This window comes from Onychostruthus taczanowskii, unplaced genomic scaffold (genome assembly GCF_017590055.1).
Source record: "Onychostruthus taczanowskii isolate IOZ18803 unplaced genomic scaffold, ASM1759005v1 scaffold8, whole genome shotgun sequence".
NCBI classification, from domain to species: domain Eukaryota; kingdom Metazoa; phylum Chordata; class Aves; order Passeriformes; family Passeridae; genus Onychostruthus; species Onychostruthus taczanowskii.
The window spans coordinates 4,676,679-4,691,925 of record NW_024505892.1 but is presented as its reverse complement, the minus strand read 5'-3'; the positions used below and the strand labels follow the sequence as shown (position 1 = coordinate 4,691,925).

Below are 15,247 nucleotides of genomic sequence, written 5' to 3'. Positions count from 1 at the left end.
TAATAAGGAAACTATCATTCCAACCAGGTCAAATTTTTTCCTTGGTGTAGCTCACTTTCAGTTCCAGTTAGCAATAATAACATTGAGGGGCATCCTCAAGATGGTGGCTTTTGGTTTTTTTAACTTGAAATAAAATCTTTTGAACTGTTCTGAGGCAAGGCTTTAACATTATGAAAGATTTCAGGTCTGATCATGTCATTAAAACAAGTGGTAATATTTTCGTCTCTTCTAATATGTATCACTGAGTTCTGGGGACTGCTCTGCTAAAGTCTTCTTACATGTTATTTAGTCTTCCACTGACAAATTAGGTTGAACCCTGTGTCTAACATTTTAAAGCAGACACAGGAATTGTGAAAGCTATGAACTTCAGAAAAATTCACATTCCAAAAATATAAGGAAATGGATTCCACATCCATACATAGGGAAGACAGTTGTCCAGAAAGAGGAGCTCAGACATTCCAACAGGTTTTTTTTTCATTTTTATTCCAATGCTGACTAGAAAAGTGTAATGAAAGTCAATTAAAATTACTGATAAATTTGCAACATGCTATGCTGTTGAAGACTCTAGAGCACAAGCCATATGAGAAGCATCTGAGGGAACTTGGGGTTATTTAGCCTGGAGAAAAGGAGGCTCAGGGGAGACCTTATTGCTCATTACAACCACCTGAAAGGAGGCTGTAGTCAGGTGGGGTTTGGTCTCTTCTCCCAAGCAACACGCAATGGGATGAGAGGAAATAGCCTTAAGCTTTGCCAGATGAGATTTATGTTGGATATTAGCAAAAAATATCTTCATGGAAAGAGAGGTTAAATAGTAGGACAGGTTGCCCAGAGAAATGGTGGATCACCATTTCTGGAGGACTTTAAAAGATGTGGCACTGAGGAACACAGTCTAGTGATGGCCCTGGAAGTCCTCAGACTTATTTGCTGGGCTCTGGATAATCTTACAGGCCTTTTCCAACATAAAGGATTCTCTGATTCTATACTCTGCACAAGAATGTGTAGTTTGAATTTCTTTTCTAGAATTTGGAACCTTATACTAAGATATTTTTACAAATATTTCTCTCAGTAGACAATAATTTGTACTTCACATAAGCTTGTAATTAATGTATTCGTCCTGGTTTGGGTTAGGTTTAGAAGCTTAATGTAAGTAAGGTAAATAAATATTTTGGACATAGTCTATATGGATTGATTTTTAAAATAACTCACCTTTTGCTTTAGGAATCTTTTCATTGAGAGAATATTTTTATATTATCTGTCACTGAATAAAGACTCTTAATAAAATTCAAAGGACTGTTAGCCTACAAGTAAAACTTTCATGTGAATAATTTTCAAAATTAAGATGGCACTTCTCTCAGACACTTAATAACAAAACCATGGATCTAAATTTTTCTCCTGAGGCCTAAAGCCCATACTAAAAATATCCTCCTTGATTATACCTTTTATATGGATAAAATTTACATTTCCAAACAAATAGAGAAAAAGCTATTTTAAAAAATTTTATAGTTCAACAAATTTATACTGAAAAATTTATATATTCACAACATTAGGAATTTGTTCTGTAATACTATTCAGAATTTTTTGCTTTGTGAAAAAATCTTTTTTTTTCATTTCTTTATATGAAGATTAATAATACTGAATGTTATGGCATATATACTTGAAAAAAAATAATTTGGGATTTGTATCTACTCTGTCAGATGGAAAAATGAATTAACATCTTTTGTAGGAAACAGGAAAACCTTGAATAATCGGTTGATAACTGCCAATTCTTTCTCTGTAAGTCACAAAAATTTTATAAAACCATTATCATACACCAGGAAAGACTAAGCAAAGAGAATATCCTCCCCTATAATATGCACCCCAAAAAAAAGTACTTTAATAGACTTAATTTCTTGATATACTCCATGCATATTCCCATGGCTATCATACAACTTAGATGGCATTTCAAGTTAGAGTTGACATAGAAATTGGAACTTCACTCATAGTTTGGAAATTACACAAATAGCCTTTTTAGGTGCACACATCAAAGTGTTCCTTTTCAAGTACTTATTTTTGCAGGAAATCTTCATTACAGACACCCAAAAGCTGAATTTGCATTCCATAGTTTCTTTTGCCAAGTAGGAGTGGAGAGATGGGGAACTGTACTCACTTGTGCATAGATTTTAACCCAGATTTTCCTGTAATTTCAAATTTCATTTTAAGTGCCACATGAATATCTCACTTCCTACTGGGGAATATTTCCAGGAATTATTATAAATATTGGCTCAATTTCTGGAGCCAGATAATGTAGCCAGGTAATCACTTCTTGCATTATCACTGGGAGAAGTTACAGAACCAAATTTCATATTTGTGTGATCTGCTGAAATCTGTATTATAACATTTTGTCTACTCTGCAGAGGTCTGAAGAGGTGTGATAGGAAGATTCAAATGATAAATCTCTATAATAAACGGGTTTGGGACCTGATATCCAGGTCACAGACACATGAGTCCCTAAACCAACCTTTAGAGTTCAATAGCCTTTAGGCTATTCATTATGTTTCTAAGGAATTCTCTCTTTTTCTTTTTTTTTTTTTTTTCTTTTTTTGGAATGTAACAGTGTGAAAATTAGCAATATTATATGTTCTCTGGACTTAGGTATGCGTACAAGACAGATTCATTGATAGACTCATTTGTTGTTAATTTACTTGCGACTAAAACTCGGTATGTTGCTAACAATTTCTAAAACCTAATCATGACCTCGTTCTGCAGAGAGGTGTTGATTGATTTGGGCTGACAGAAGAAAGGATGCAGAGAATGGATGCAGTTACTGAAGGAATTTTGGTTTTTTCCTCAGGTAGCCTTCAAAGAATCCTAAATTTTCTTGGGTTTTTTCAGTGTGTACATGAGGTTCAACAAAAATATCTGCATAGAGACAAAAAGAGAAAATAAAATGTACCTAGGGCTCTGTACTTGTACATTAATATTTTGTACATTAATATTTTGTAGTGATTTTTCTAATTAAATTATACTGAAAAGTTTTTCACACATTCCAAAATTTGTTTGGAGTATAATCCTGAGTAAAATGGATTAAAATATGGCTAAATGATGGTAGCTGGTTCAGGAATCGGTCTCAACACTCTCAAAAATATCCAGTTTTTCCAGATTACTTAATATTGATTTGAAATAAAATTTTCTCCTAAGATGTGATCATCTGGCATAAGATTCTATTAAAAAAAACTTTGTAAAATAGTGTAAGGATTTCTCAGCTCTTGAGGATTTCAGAATACATGTTAGATGACAGGTGTGTTGTGAATATGAACCCTCAACAAAGATCAACTGTTCTCACTGTGACAGCATATCCTACATGTCTCAGCTGCCCTTAGAGATCATGCCTTTTTCCAAATAAAGATTAGAGACGAATGATATTATTAATTTAATCTATCAAGGACAAACTTCCACTTCAAATTACAATTTTAGGAATTGTTATTGCAAAAACAAAATTATGAAACACACCATTAATTTTTACCTAAATGCTGAATTCTATTCCTCAGTGTCAGTTTAAGATCCCTCTTTTGTCCTAAAATTGAGAGAATATTTTCCAAAGGATTTTTTCACCAAAAACAGAAGAAAAGAAAAAAAAATAAACCAACCCAAACCCGAAGTCTTTAGATGAACCATTTCTATGAATGCTACTGCTTCCTAGAATTCTTTTCTTACACTGAATAAAAAGAGCATATCAGAAATAATTTTGGGGTTATATTTTAGGATATAAAATGGGATAGGAATAGGATAAGAAAATCACTTTTAAATCAAGTCTCAGAAAACCTTATTTCCCTAGTATTTTAGGTACCTATGTAGTGGGTGTGCCTTTAGCTATTCTGATGGAGTACTCCTGCATTTATCTGAAAATAACCTCCTGACAGAAGATGGACCTTGTTTCATCTGTTTACTATAGCTAACTACTGTCTCTTGGGAAATTGGTTATACTTTGTAAGCAACATAAGTTTTCTTCATCAGCTTGCTTTCAGTTTTCTCTCTCACTGACAGGATGACCTATAATGTAGTTGCAAATTACCATTTACAGGTGAGATCTAACAGTGACATAGATGGCTAACTTGCCACAAGCACTTATTTTGGTTTTCCCCTTCTGTGAGATGAGAAATTTTTGCTCCAATTTTTGACAAAGTTTTCTCTCTCTCTCTCTCTCTCTCTCTCTGTCTCTCTGTATGCATATTTACATACTATATAACTTACTGTTGCAATTTCTGGTGTTTGCCAAAAATACCTTTATGTTCTGGTAAATGACCTGCAAGTTTCCTCAATATGCCTTATGAGTATATATATTCAAACTATGCATGTGCTGAAATCCGTATTTGAGTGCTGTAGTGCCTGGGTAGCTCCATATGAAAGGCTTGTCACACTTGCACCATAACTTGCAGAGAGTATAGTAAATTATTGTTAGAACTACTTTTGTTTTCAGAGCCTGTAAATGCCAGTACATTAATACATATAAAATTGGTCCAACCTTCACGGTCATGTTAGCTTGGAATAAAAGAAATCAAGCAAATAATCATATAGTAGTTCCATCTACACAGATCTCGAATTGTCTTTATAGAGTTTCTTTATACTGGTAAACTTGTCCAGAATGAAGATAAGTGTGTGGAACCTATTATTTATTCTAGTAAGTTTCATTATTTATTAGGACTGTCATCATTTTACAGATGAGAACAGATTAATTTTTTTCAACAATAAAAAATAAGTCAATGTTTTTTTTCTAATCCCTTCTGAATATTTCAAGGATGTGCAGAGTTGAGTTTCCAAAATCTAATAACAAGGGGACTGCACACAGTGCTGTTGCTTCAGAAGGTCTACTGCTATTTAGAGATAAATGGCAATCGTTTTTCTTCAACTTTCATTTTGACATTTTAAAAGATAAGATGTACCTCCCAGCTTATATCAACTCAGAAGTGTGTCTAAATATCCCTTTGGCATCTCTTTCTGAAATGTCAGATTGCTAAGATGAACAGGAAGGTAAAACTTTTTACTGTTTCAGAGCACCAATTTATTTCCAAAAAAAGGAAGGTATTTCTACCGATCCATAAAAAAATTCAGAAGTGGAACCAAAAAAATAATGGATTTTTCAGGCTGCTGCTAGTTTAGGATTGTGTGTTCAGAATTTAGCTGCATTCTTATCTCATCTGCATACTGAAAAGCTAGAAATGAAATATTTGATTTTTTAAAGAATCATATTATAAGACAATGTAAAAAATGTATCAAACTGAAGAGATACTTAAAAGAGAAAAATGTAATTTTCCAACTTTCAGATCATGAAAAGGTGAAATCTGCTGCCTTTTGGAAAGGAAAAAGCTCAGTGTCCCTTTTCCATATCTTAGTATCTATTTTAAACTACAGTAAATTACATTTCTCTTGTTATTATAACAGCACATCCTCTAGTTTATGAAATAATTTATCCTATCTTTATTATTATTCCTTCCTATGGTCTGCTAAGGTCTCAAGAAATTATTGCAAAAAGTGGTATAGTTGTAATTAAAATCTGTAGAATTTTCAAATACAATGTCATCTTTTAAACCTGGTCCTCAGGTCTTCCCTTACTATTATTTCTAAAATAATTTTAGGTATGAATTATTGCAGATAGGTTCACAATGCAATCAGTCATATAAGACTAACAGCACAGAAGATCTTTTAATTATTGCTAATGCCTTCTTGTCTAGGGTACTGGAATAATCAGATTAATGTAAAAGCTTTCTGAAATGCCTATGCACACAGGAAACAATCCCACAGAGCAGAAGGTTAAAGTTCATATCAGCCTAATGTTCTTTAGAAGCAATTTTGGAGTGAAGAAATTTTTACACTTCCTTGCTAAGTTATAAGACAAAATTTATTCTGCTTAATTTGAAGTGTCAGCCAATGCTCTACTACAGTATGAAATTCAAACATGTAAGGAAAGATGAAAATTCAGCTCCAAATCTCTGAAGTTCAACTTTTAGTGTGATTTAGGGTTCATTTTTTATGAACATTCAATGGGATGTGGGCACCTAAATCCTTCAGATATCTGCTGACCTAACCAGGCCCTCTGAAGACAAAGGTTAAAAGTATATCAGCTGAGAGGGAGTTAACTTATTTTACATCTGATTCTATTTTAAAGCACAGTGTCATTTGGGTCTGGCTGAAACTGGTTTTCACTTCCCCTACTTGAAGTTCTCAGATTGCTTCAAGAGATCTACACAAAAAGCTAGATCTTCACATCTAATTTATCTAATTCTACATTTCATACCTTGGCCTATTCCAGAACAAGCAATAGCAAGTATTTCTTCAACAGAACCAAGTGATGTATTCCTGAAAAATGAAATTTCTTCCCTGCAGGAGAAATCTGATTGGAGCAAAGAGACCTTTTTGCAGTTACGTATACTTTTTCCTTTCCAAAATCTTCCAGTGATCTTTTTTATCAGTTACACTGGTTGCTAGAACAAATTGATTTTTCCAGCTGTGCTTCGCAGAATTTCTTCCCTACTACCCCATTCACTTCTTTGAGACTTTCTAGACAAACCATCCTCTATTGCTACTGCTTGAATTTCTCTCCTTGATCAGTAGGAAGGTGAAGTCCAGATTTCCTTCAGGGAATTCTGACTCCTTTTGTACAGCAAACATCCAAATCTATCATTTGAATCTGCATGTCAAAGAATTAACCACATATGTCAACTTCTTATATGAGGTACAACCAATACACAATACACACAACTTTAGATACACAAAAGTTTTTTTAAGGCAATCTTTGCAGCTGTCCTCAGGGGAAAAAAAATCAGATACCTGCATTCAAATAATTTTTGCAGATGAAAACTAAATGTTTGAAAGTATCTTGTCTTTTTCAGCAGCCAGTGTTGAGGAAAAAGTTTTGCTTTAAATGCTTAGACTGTGCCCTGCCAATATACTTGCTCAGTATTCAGGGACATGAAATAAAGAAAATTCCTGAGTCAGAGATTGTATCCTCATATTCAAAAGTTCTTATTCCTTACATGTAGTTGTCCAGTCCCCACTACAACCTGGTTGTACATCACTGGAAAATAATTTTCTGCTCATACAGTTATGGAGGTTTTCTAGTTAATATTAGTTATTTTCTACTAAGCTCCTTTACTTTTTTCCACATAGCCCATGGTAGTGTACTGTATCTGTACTGGGTTTTCATGGGAAAATTTTGATAGAGAGGGAGGATACCGAGCTGGCTCCTGGATGAAGTCACCAGAAGCTTCCCCCATGTTTGACAGACCCAAATATCTTATGGCCCCAAGATGGACCCACCACTGGCAAAGACTGATCCTGTCATGCCGAGAGTACCACCTCTGAGATAAAAAATTTAGGAAGGGGAGAAATAAAAAAAAACAAAAAAACTTCAGCCAGAGAGAGGAGAGAGAATAAGTGAGAGGAACAGCTCTGCAGACTGCAAGGTCAATGAAGGAGAAGGTGCCCCAGACACCTGCAGCCCAAGGCGCAGCCCATGGTAAGGCAGGCTGGCTCCCTGCAGTCCTGCAGGGGAGCAGATATTCACCTGCAGCCCCTGGAGGACTCCACACCAGAGCAGGTGTGATCCCACAGGAGGCTGTGAGCCCTTGGGAATCCCATGCTGGAGCAGGCTCCTGGCAGAAACGCCACCCTCTGGGGAATCAGTGTTAGAGCAGCCTTTTCCTGAAGGGCTCACCCCAGAGAAGGGACCCACCCTAGAGCAGTTTGTGAAGAGCTTCAGCCCACGCGAAGGCCTCAAGTTGGAGAAGTTCCTGGAGGATTGTCTCCTAAGGGAGAAACTCCATGCTGGTGAAGGGGAAGAGTGTGAGTCCTCCCCCTGAGGAAAAAATGCAGCAAATACAACATGCAATGAACCGACTGACCACAACTCCCGTTCCCTCTCCCCTGCACCTCTGCAGGGAGGATGCAGAGAAAATTTGAAGTGAAATTAAGAGAGTGGCTGAAAGATTTAGATTATATTCCTAATTACCTAGTCTGATTGATTCAACTAATTTCCCTAAGTCCAGTCTGTTTTACCCATGGTGGTAACTGGTGCCTGATTTCTTACTGTTCATATCACAACTCATGAGCCTTTTCTTACATTTTCTATCCCCTGTCCAGCAAAGGAAAGGAGTATTACGGCTTTGGGGAGCACCTGGCATTCAGCCAGGGTCAACCCACCACAGTACCCTAAGTAACCGCAATTTTTACAATCCCTAAATATATGTCACATGTTAGTATACAGAATTAAGAGTTTCTAGTTTTCACCCCATAGTAGTGCTATAGTATTATTTACTGATACTGTATGAAGGACACAGTTTCTTTGGACTTGATAATGAAATAGCTTGATAGAATGTATCTTTTCTTTTAAAAGCTGCCTATTGAAATCAATGAAATGAAAAGATTGGTGCACATAATTTCTTGGACAATGAATAGAAAGATTAATACTATCTACTTCCTGAAATTATCAGATGTTCTGTATTGATCAAAAATAAAACCAATACAGATATAATAACAGAAAAGGAAATTAAAAACATACACAGCACCAACCACCATAATAATTATAAGTGCCTTTTCTGAATCCAATAATTCAGCTAATTTTCATAGGCCATCTTCTCCATATTCTATAACCTCTATTCTATTTCTTTTGTCATGTATAATTGGTTGCTGCATAATCTCCGGCCCTGTTTTCCACATTTCATAAAGATTATTACATTTTTATAACTATCAGTCACTGATAAATCTGCATATGTTCTCTCATACACAGTCCCAGACACAGCTTTCTAAGCCTCAAGTCTGCAGAAAAACTACCTTAAAGTCTGAGAAGTTTTGAATATACAGGGGTGTTGAGAGGTTTTTGTCTTTACACTTTAATTATATAAACAGTAAAGAAACACTCGTACATTGTGTAAGGAATTTAAAAGTATGTAAATTCTGGCATCAGTTGTGAAACTCCATTTATTTGTTTTTCAGTTTAGATATTCTAATGGCCTTTGTTCATTCATATATAAAGAGATATAATTTGATACAAAAGAGAAGAAATTGCTGAATGTCAGTAATTTCAACAGAAGATTTCTGTTGTATCTCTAAATAACAAAGCTTTTCTTAAAATGTTCACATTTCTGCTCAAGTGCTTGTAGAAGCTTGTCCATGCTCAGAAGACCTACACTAGCTACCCATCACCCATTTTTGGCTTGTACTGTCCAATCTGTTGCTGATAGCAGTGAGATAGAGGAGCTTTCAAAGATAAGTTCAATTTGCCTATTTAAGTTGCCTTTCCCTGTTTCTGTCCCCTTCTCTGTGTTAGAAAAAGTCTTGCCTGTATATTTCCATGTATGTCCAGTAGAAATCATGATCCGTGTTACTGGATCAGGCTAAGTTTCTAAACTGTTGAAGTTTGCCAAGGCTACAGATCTTCCATAGAAAATGGTTTTAAATCCACTTTAAATGCACCCTTTAGCAATATTTGGAGGAGATCAAAAGGTTTTGACCAGCTGCAGTGCTCTTTCTCTTTCTCCTCCAAAATATTCTGCACTCTGTTGGTTGCTCAGTATCTGCATTTTTGGCCTCTGGTGCCGGCCAGAAAAGATGATAGAGGAACCTCTGTTCAGAGCATACAGTGGGTTCTGAGGGTCTCTCTTCTCTCTGCTCAGCATTTTGTTTTCACATAAATATATAAACAAGACAAAAAGCACAAAAAAATCATTAGGTTGTTTAGGAAAAAAATATTGTTACTAATATTTTATTGTAAGGTACTAATTATTAACCACGGAAATAATTCTGTCTTTTGCTTTGTGTTTGTATAAGCCAAGAAAGAAGAAGCCCTAGGAGAGATATTGAAACCGGAGGATGTCACAGTCAGGCATGAGTATCACCTGAACAAGAGGTGTAGGTGTAATCCTTTCTTGTGGTAGAAATCTTTTTCCTCACATGGGGAAAGAGTGATGCCTGCAAGTCTATGGACTCACTAAGGATGATGTGCTGAGCTTGAAAAAAATGCAGCAGATTATTTTATATCCATTGCCCACCTCTTCACTGAAGGGTTCTAATCCCTTGTCCTCTTTTCCCTGTGGTACCCTGCTTACTGTAGGCTGAGACTCCTGCCTGCCTGATCCCAACAGTGCTGGGTTGATAAGGTCACCAGGTTAAAGTCCGAGGCTTGAGCTGGTGCTTAACATCCAGTGTCTATTTTTACAACCATTTTTTCTCTCTCCTGCTTCCTTAATTAGTATTTAAATATTCCAAGTGAAGTGGAATAGGTCAAACAGAAGCCATTAATGACCTGAATCCAGAATACTCTATAGCTTATTTACTGGAGTGCTCATCTGGGGAGTGCAACAGACATGGCAAAATCTACCAGCTCTCTCATTTAGAGCACACTGCACTGAGGTTTCTCAACTGCATTGCCCTAGCAACAATATTATTATTTAAAAGTGAACAATCTCTTTTTTTTTTTTTTAGTATTGTAACTAGCCCTCTGCTTTTAATATGCCTAGCCTTTAAAAGGCATTTCACATTAAATATTTTATTTAATTTTTTTTGTCCTTTTAGCAGAATAAGATTGTTGTACATAAAATAGTTATGAAGTGACATAAATACAGAAAATTACTCTTTTCACCTGAATGAGTCTGAGCAGAATCAGTTTATTTATTCATTTTGGATGTTTAGTTTTGTTTTGTTTCATTTTTCTACTAGAGCAGTAGAAGATGTAGCAGTTGAACTGTAAAATCAAGTCCTCATCCTGAACCATGGACTCCTAAGCTTACTAAGTTTCAAGGAGATAATGCCTCAGCCCACAAATACAAAGAGTATTTTACCTAAGCTGCCAGGACTACAAGCTCACTCTGGATTCTGAAAGTCACACGGTGTTCTCCTCAAAGTTGTCACCAATTGTCAAGGTTTATTTATACTTACGAGACCTTATGGGTCTTCAGATTGTATTCTAAGTGACAACTCTGAAACCAGAGGAATAGTAAGAATCTCAGAGTATTAGCTGTTCGGAATTTAGCAAATCAATCTGTTGATGTAAAGGTGACATTTGCGACCTGATGGGGCAGTCCTGTGTGCATGAGAAATTGTGATGTGCAGTCAGAGGCATATATCCCTGGAGTAATCTTTTTATAGAAATGCATATATATAACTTTTTTAAGTTCCCATCCTCATTGAAAATCAATACCAATCACAACCCAAAGTGCCAAGAGGCTCTAGCAGACATGTGGCAGTGGATTAAAATTGGATGGCTGAAATTGTAGCAGCCTTCAACTGCACCCTCCACTCCTGTGATGGATGTTGCCTCTCCCAGAGCAGGGACAACTGATCTGCTCATGAATCTCCTGATCCACTGCAGCACTCATCAGCGGTAAACTGACTTGGGTTCAGGCTGGCTGTAATATGGACACAGAAATTTGTCTTTAGAGAGAAAATGTTTATTGTATGGACGGCAAGGATACCTAGGAAATTTCAGCAATTAGATTTTAACGTGCTGCTGAACAACCTCTGCTAATTGTAAATGTAGGACTCAATAGGCTCTATCAGGTGATTTCAAAGCAACAAAAATGCCTGTCTTTCTCAGTCCCCCACTATGCACCCGAATTCCCACTGACCACTTGAGCAGGAGTTCTGCCTAACTTTGGCACTTTTCTGAGAAAAAGGAGAATCACTGCTGCCTGAACTGATGAAAACCTTGCATTTGCATCCCCTTTTTCTCTGTTGTCTAGCTTCATAAATATTATCACTGAAGGTTTGCAGAGAAAGTTAGAACTGGTGGAATGTGGACAGAAATGAACAGAGCACCCAGACACCTAAAAGCAAGAATGAGCCAGAAGAAAAGCATGAGGATAACACCTTGGGTACTACAATAGTAGAATGCTTGTGGAGAGAGGGAGATCATCTCAGTGTTACTGCTTCTTCATTTTGGAGTCATGATGGTATCAATATACATTGTGATTATCAATATACATCAGTGATGATGGTATCAATATACAATCCACCCTACATGAGATTATGTAGCAGCAAACAACGTCTTTCTCAGAAGTCATCAGACAAAACTCTCCAGTCAGTTTTGTTTATATGGATCTAGGGACACAAAAATCTAATTTCTATTTCCTTTAGGACATCCTGTCTGGGTTTTTTTTTTAGGCAGTTCCAAAGTTAGTGTCCTGTAGATTTTGCCTGCCAGTCCTGCGAGGATGTCTTTGATGATGTAAAGCATTTAAAAAAACATTGGAGATCTCAGGCCCCTGAATCACACTGCAAGCACCTGTTTCAGGAACTTCCAGCATATAACAGTATTTTCCTAGCTTGACTTGCAGTCAAATTTGAATCAATAGCTGTTCATTTACACTTTAATGAATGCAATGACAGCTATTTTATTGTATAACATCCTGAGTTTTTAAAGGGAAATCTGACTTGACTACATCAACAGCCAAAAGCTTGCCATAGATAACCTTCTAGGATACTTGAGCTCTGTCTCTGCGGCATTGCTCTGATTGATAAATCATCAGTTACTCTTTTCTTCACCAAAGACACAGTAGTCTGAGTGACTGGTAATTATAAGTTTACATTTGTATACACACATAGAGTTTTAATTGTTTGTATTATAACTGCAAATATCTGCCACTAGGATGTCCTTGAAGACATGCTGTGGTACTAATCACATTTGTCAAGATGAGACAGTACCTTTCTATTCTCTCTTACACATCATAAACTCTGACTGATATCCCCAAGGGGAAAAAATGCATAATGTGTCATTTATGACCTGTTACATGCACAAATTACTTGCATCGTGTATGCAGTAGGATAACAAAATGCTATTGATTTTGAATTTGACTTAGAAAGCTGATCTTTATTCTTAGTTGTCACTTGGCAGATTTTTTTCTCCTGCTGTGAATTGTTTGATCTAAAATTTTTGTTTGGAGAAATGGAAGCAGTCATGGTTTTATAATGTTTTTTAAAAATGTATATATGTTCTATCCTAGAAAATAGACATTATTTATAAGCAGAATAAATATTCTATAAATAAGAATAAATTTCAAATGAGTAACAAAAACCATGTAATATGCCAATCTTGTTTTGCTTTTACAACTCTGCTGTGCAGCAGAGCAGTTTTTCAGGGCTTGAAGCAAGGCACTCATCAGCACCAAGATACTTGTGCAGAAGCAAAATTAAAAGGCAGAGCTAAGGCAACTACTCATTAATACAATGCACTATCTAATAAAATTTAAAAAACAATTCTAGAACTGATTAGGGTATGCATTTGAAAACTCAACATATATGACAGATTAAGAATTAGGGAACTTCTTCCACCAAAATTGTCCTTCCAAATTTTATATGTTTTGGTCACATACACAGAGGGGCATTTCAGTATCACTTTAGGATATTGTTTTAACATTCTACAGGAAAGGAACATATCCAGTACTCATTAGCATAAAGATCGGAAGATTTGTTTGTGCAAAATAGGAAGGAAAATGTATGTACGTATGGTAATATTAATGATTCTATCCTTTCTTCATTTATTTCTTTAAGAATATAAAGATTGTGGTTCTCAAAGAGCATCTAAATACAGCTTGTGATGGTAAATGTTGGAAAGTCTTCAACAGCCTGTACCTTAGCTCCAGCAAAAATTTTTAGCCTCTGTTTGTCATTTCCTATGTCAAAAGTGAAATTAAATCTGCTTACCTTCACATAGAGCAACTCTGTCACACAGAAAATATCATTTTTATAGGTTGTATCAACTGTGACATAAGACTAGCAAAAAGCAAAGATCTGCACAAACTAGGTGTCACGTGATTCCTTGAAATTTTAGATGTCTGTGTGGGCAAGGGTGCCTTAAATCACTCAAATTAATTTATGCAAGTTGGTGCCAACAATGCCAACAACCAGACCAAGAACACATTTAATATATCTATGAAGATTTTAACTGTAACATGCATGAAGATATTGCAAACTAAGTGGAGATACTGTGGTCTTCTATTAGTTTGAACTGTAGTTCAAATGTTCAGAATTACTATGTTCAGAATACTTTTATTATTTTTTATTGTATATGATGGAAAAAAATGTACCTCCTTAGATGTTTAGGTTATCAAAATGCATTTTATGAAGCAGATTAAGTTGAGAACTTTCAGATACAGTTAGGTTTCAGTTACCATAGTTTTGGTTTGTGTGCAGAATTAACGTTTATGTCCAGAATTAGCATTTTTAGTACCTCAGGAAGTATTAAGTCAGTACTGTTACTGTCGATTACATAGTTAATGAATGTCAGCTGGTCACTTAGTTAAGTAACATTCAACTTCCTACCAGCTTTTTATTACCAATCCTTTGCTTTCTGCGATCAAGTCTGCTTTGCCATCATAACTCTTGTTTCTTAGGAGAGTATTTCATTAAGTGAAAAATTCCACAAGCAAAGGTATTTTAAAATCAGCTACAATTTTATTCACAACTTATAAGGATCCTGGATGTGGAAATCATTTGTGTTTATGTTAGATGAAATGAAGTGTATCTGTTTCTATTGCTACTGATACATGTCCTTCACAGCAGAATTCCAGCCAAACCTCAAGTGGCATAGATGCATTAGCTCCATTAAAGTCAATGGAAGTTCACTTAATCACATCACCTGAGAATCTGGCCTACAGCCCTTAACAAGACAATTCTTTGGAGGGTAATAATATTTTATGCTTTCATCAATCACACTGTCCTAGGCCTGTAGCTATTTGTGGCAGACTCAAACTTGTCATATAATAAAAAAGGCTGGTTGTGACTATTTCTTCCAGAAAGTCCAAGAACCTTTTTTTAGTAATACAATATTTATATTTATTTTAGACATTCTGATGACAAAACAATTTCAAAAGAGCACTCATATTCTTGGCTTTAAGGCTCCCAGTTGTTACTCTGTTTTCCTCTGTTTTCTGTGTTTGTATAGGACACATGTCTACAACCACGACGATAATCGATGGTAAGAACGGCTCCGTTCCTTCGTCATCCATGAAAGTGGGCAAGAAGTCAGTGACAGAAGACCTCGTGACAACGTTCAGCTCTCCAGCAGCATGGCTTCTTGTGGTTGCTCTGATTGTTACCTGGTCAGCAGTAGCTATTGTAATGTTTGACTTGGTGGATTACAAAGACTTAGCAGGTAAAACTTAGCATATTCTCTTTGACACCTTGTATATTCAAATTGAAAAATGTATTAAGCAGCATCTATTACACAAATATGCCAGTGTTTCACCTCCTTGGGGACAGCACAATGTCTCTGCCGAGT

At 35.9% G+C, this 15,247-nt stretch overlaps 1 protein-coding gene across 6 annotated transcripts in view; it reads left to right on the top strand.

The window, feature by feature from the left end:
• The window catches only part of TRDN (triadin), a 232,542-nt gene that overhangs the window by 23,177 nt on the left and 194,118 nt on the right, over nt 1-15,247 (top strand). For all 6 annotated transcript variants that reach the window (XM_041423668.1, XM_041423670.1, XM_041423667.1 and 3 more), the window contains exon 3: nt 14,912-15,121. In XM_041423668.1, coding sequence (XP_041279602.1) covers nt 14,912-15,121 — 210 coding nt within the window. The remainder of the gene's footprint in view (nt 1-14,911; nt 15,122-15,247) is intronic.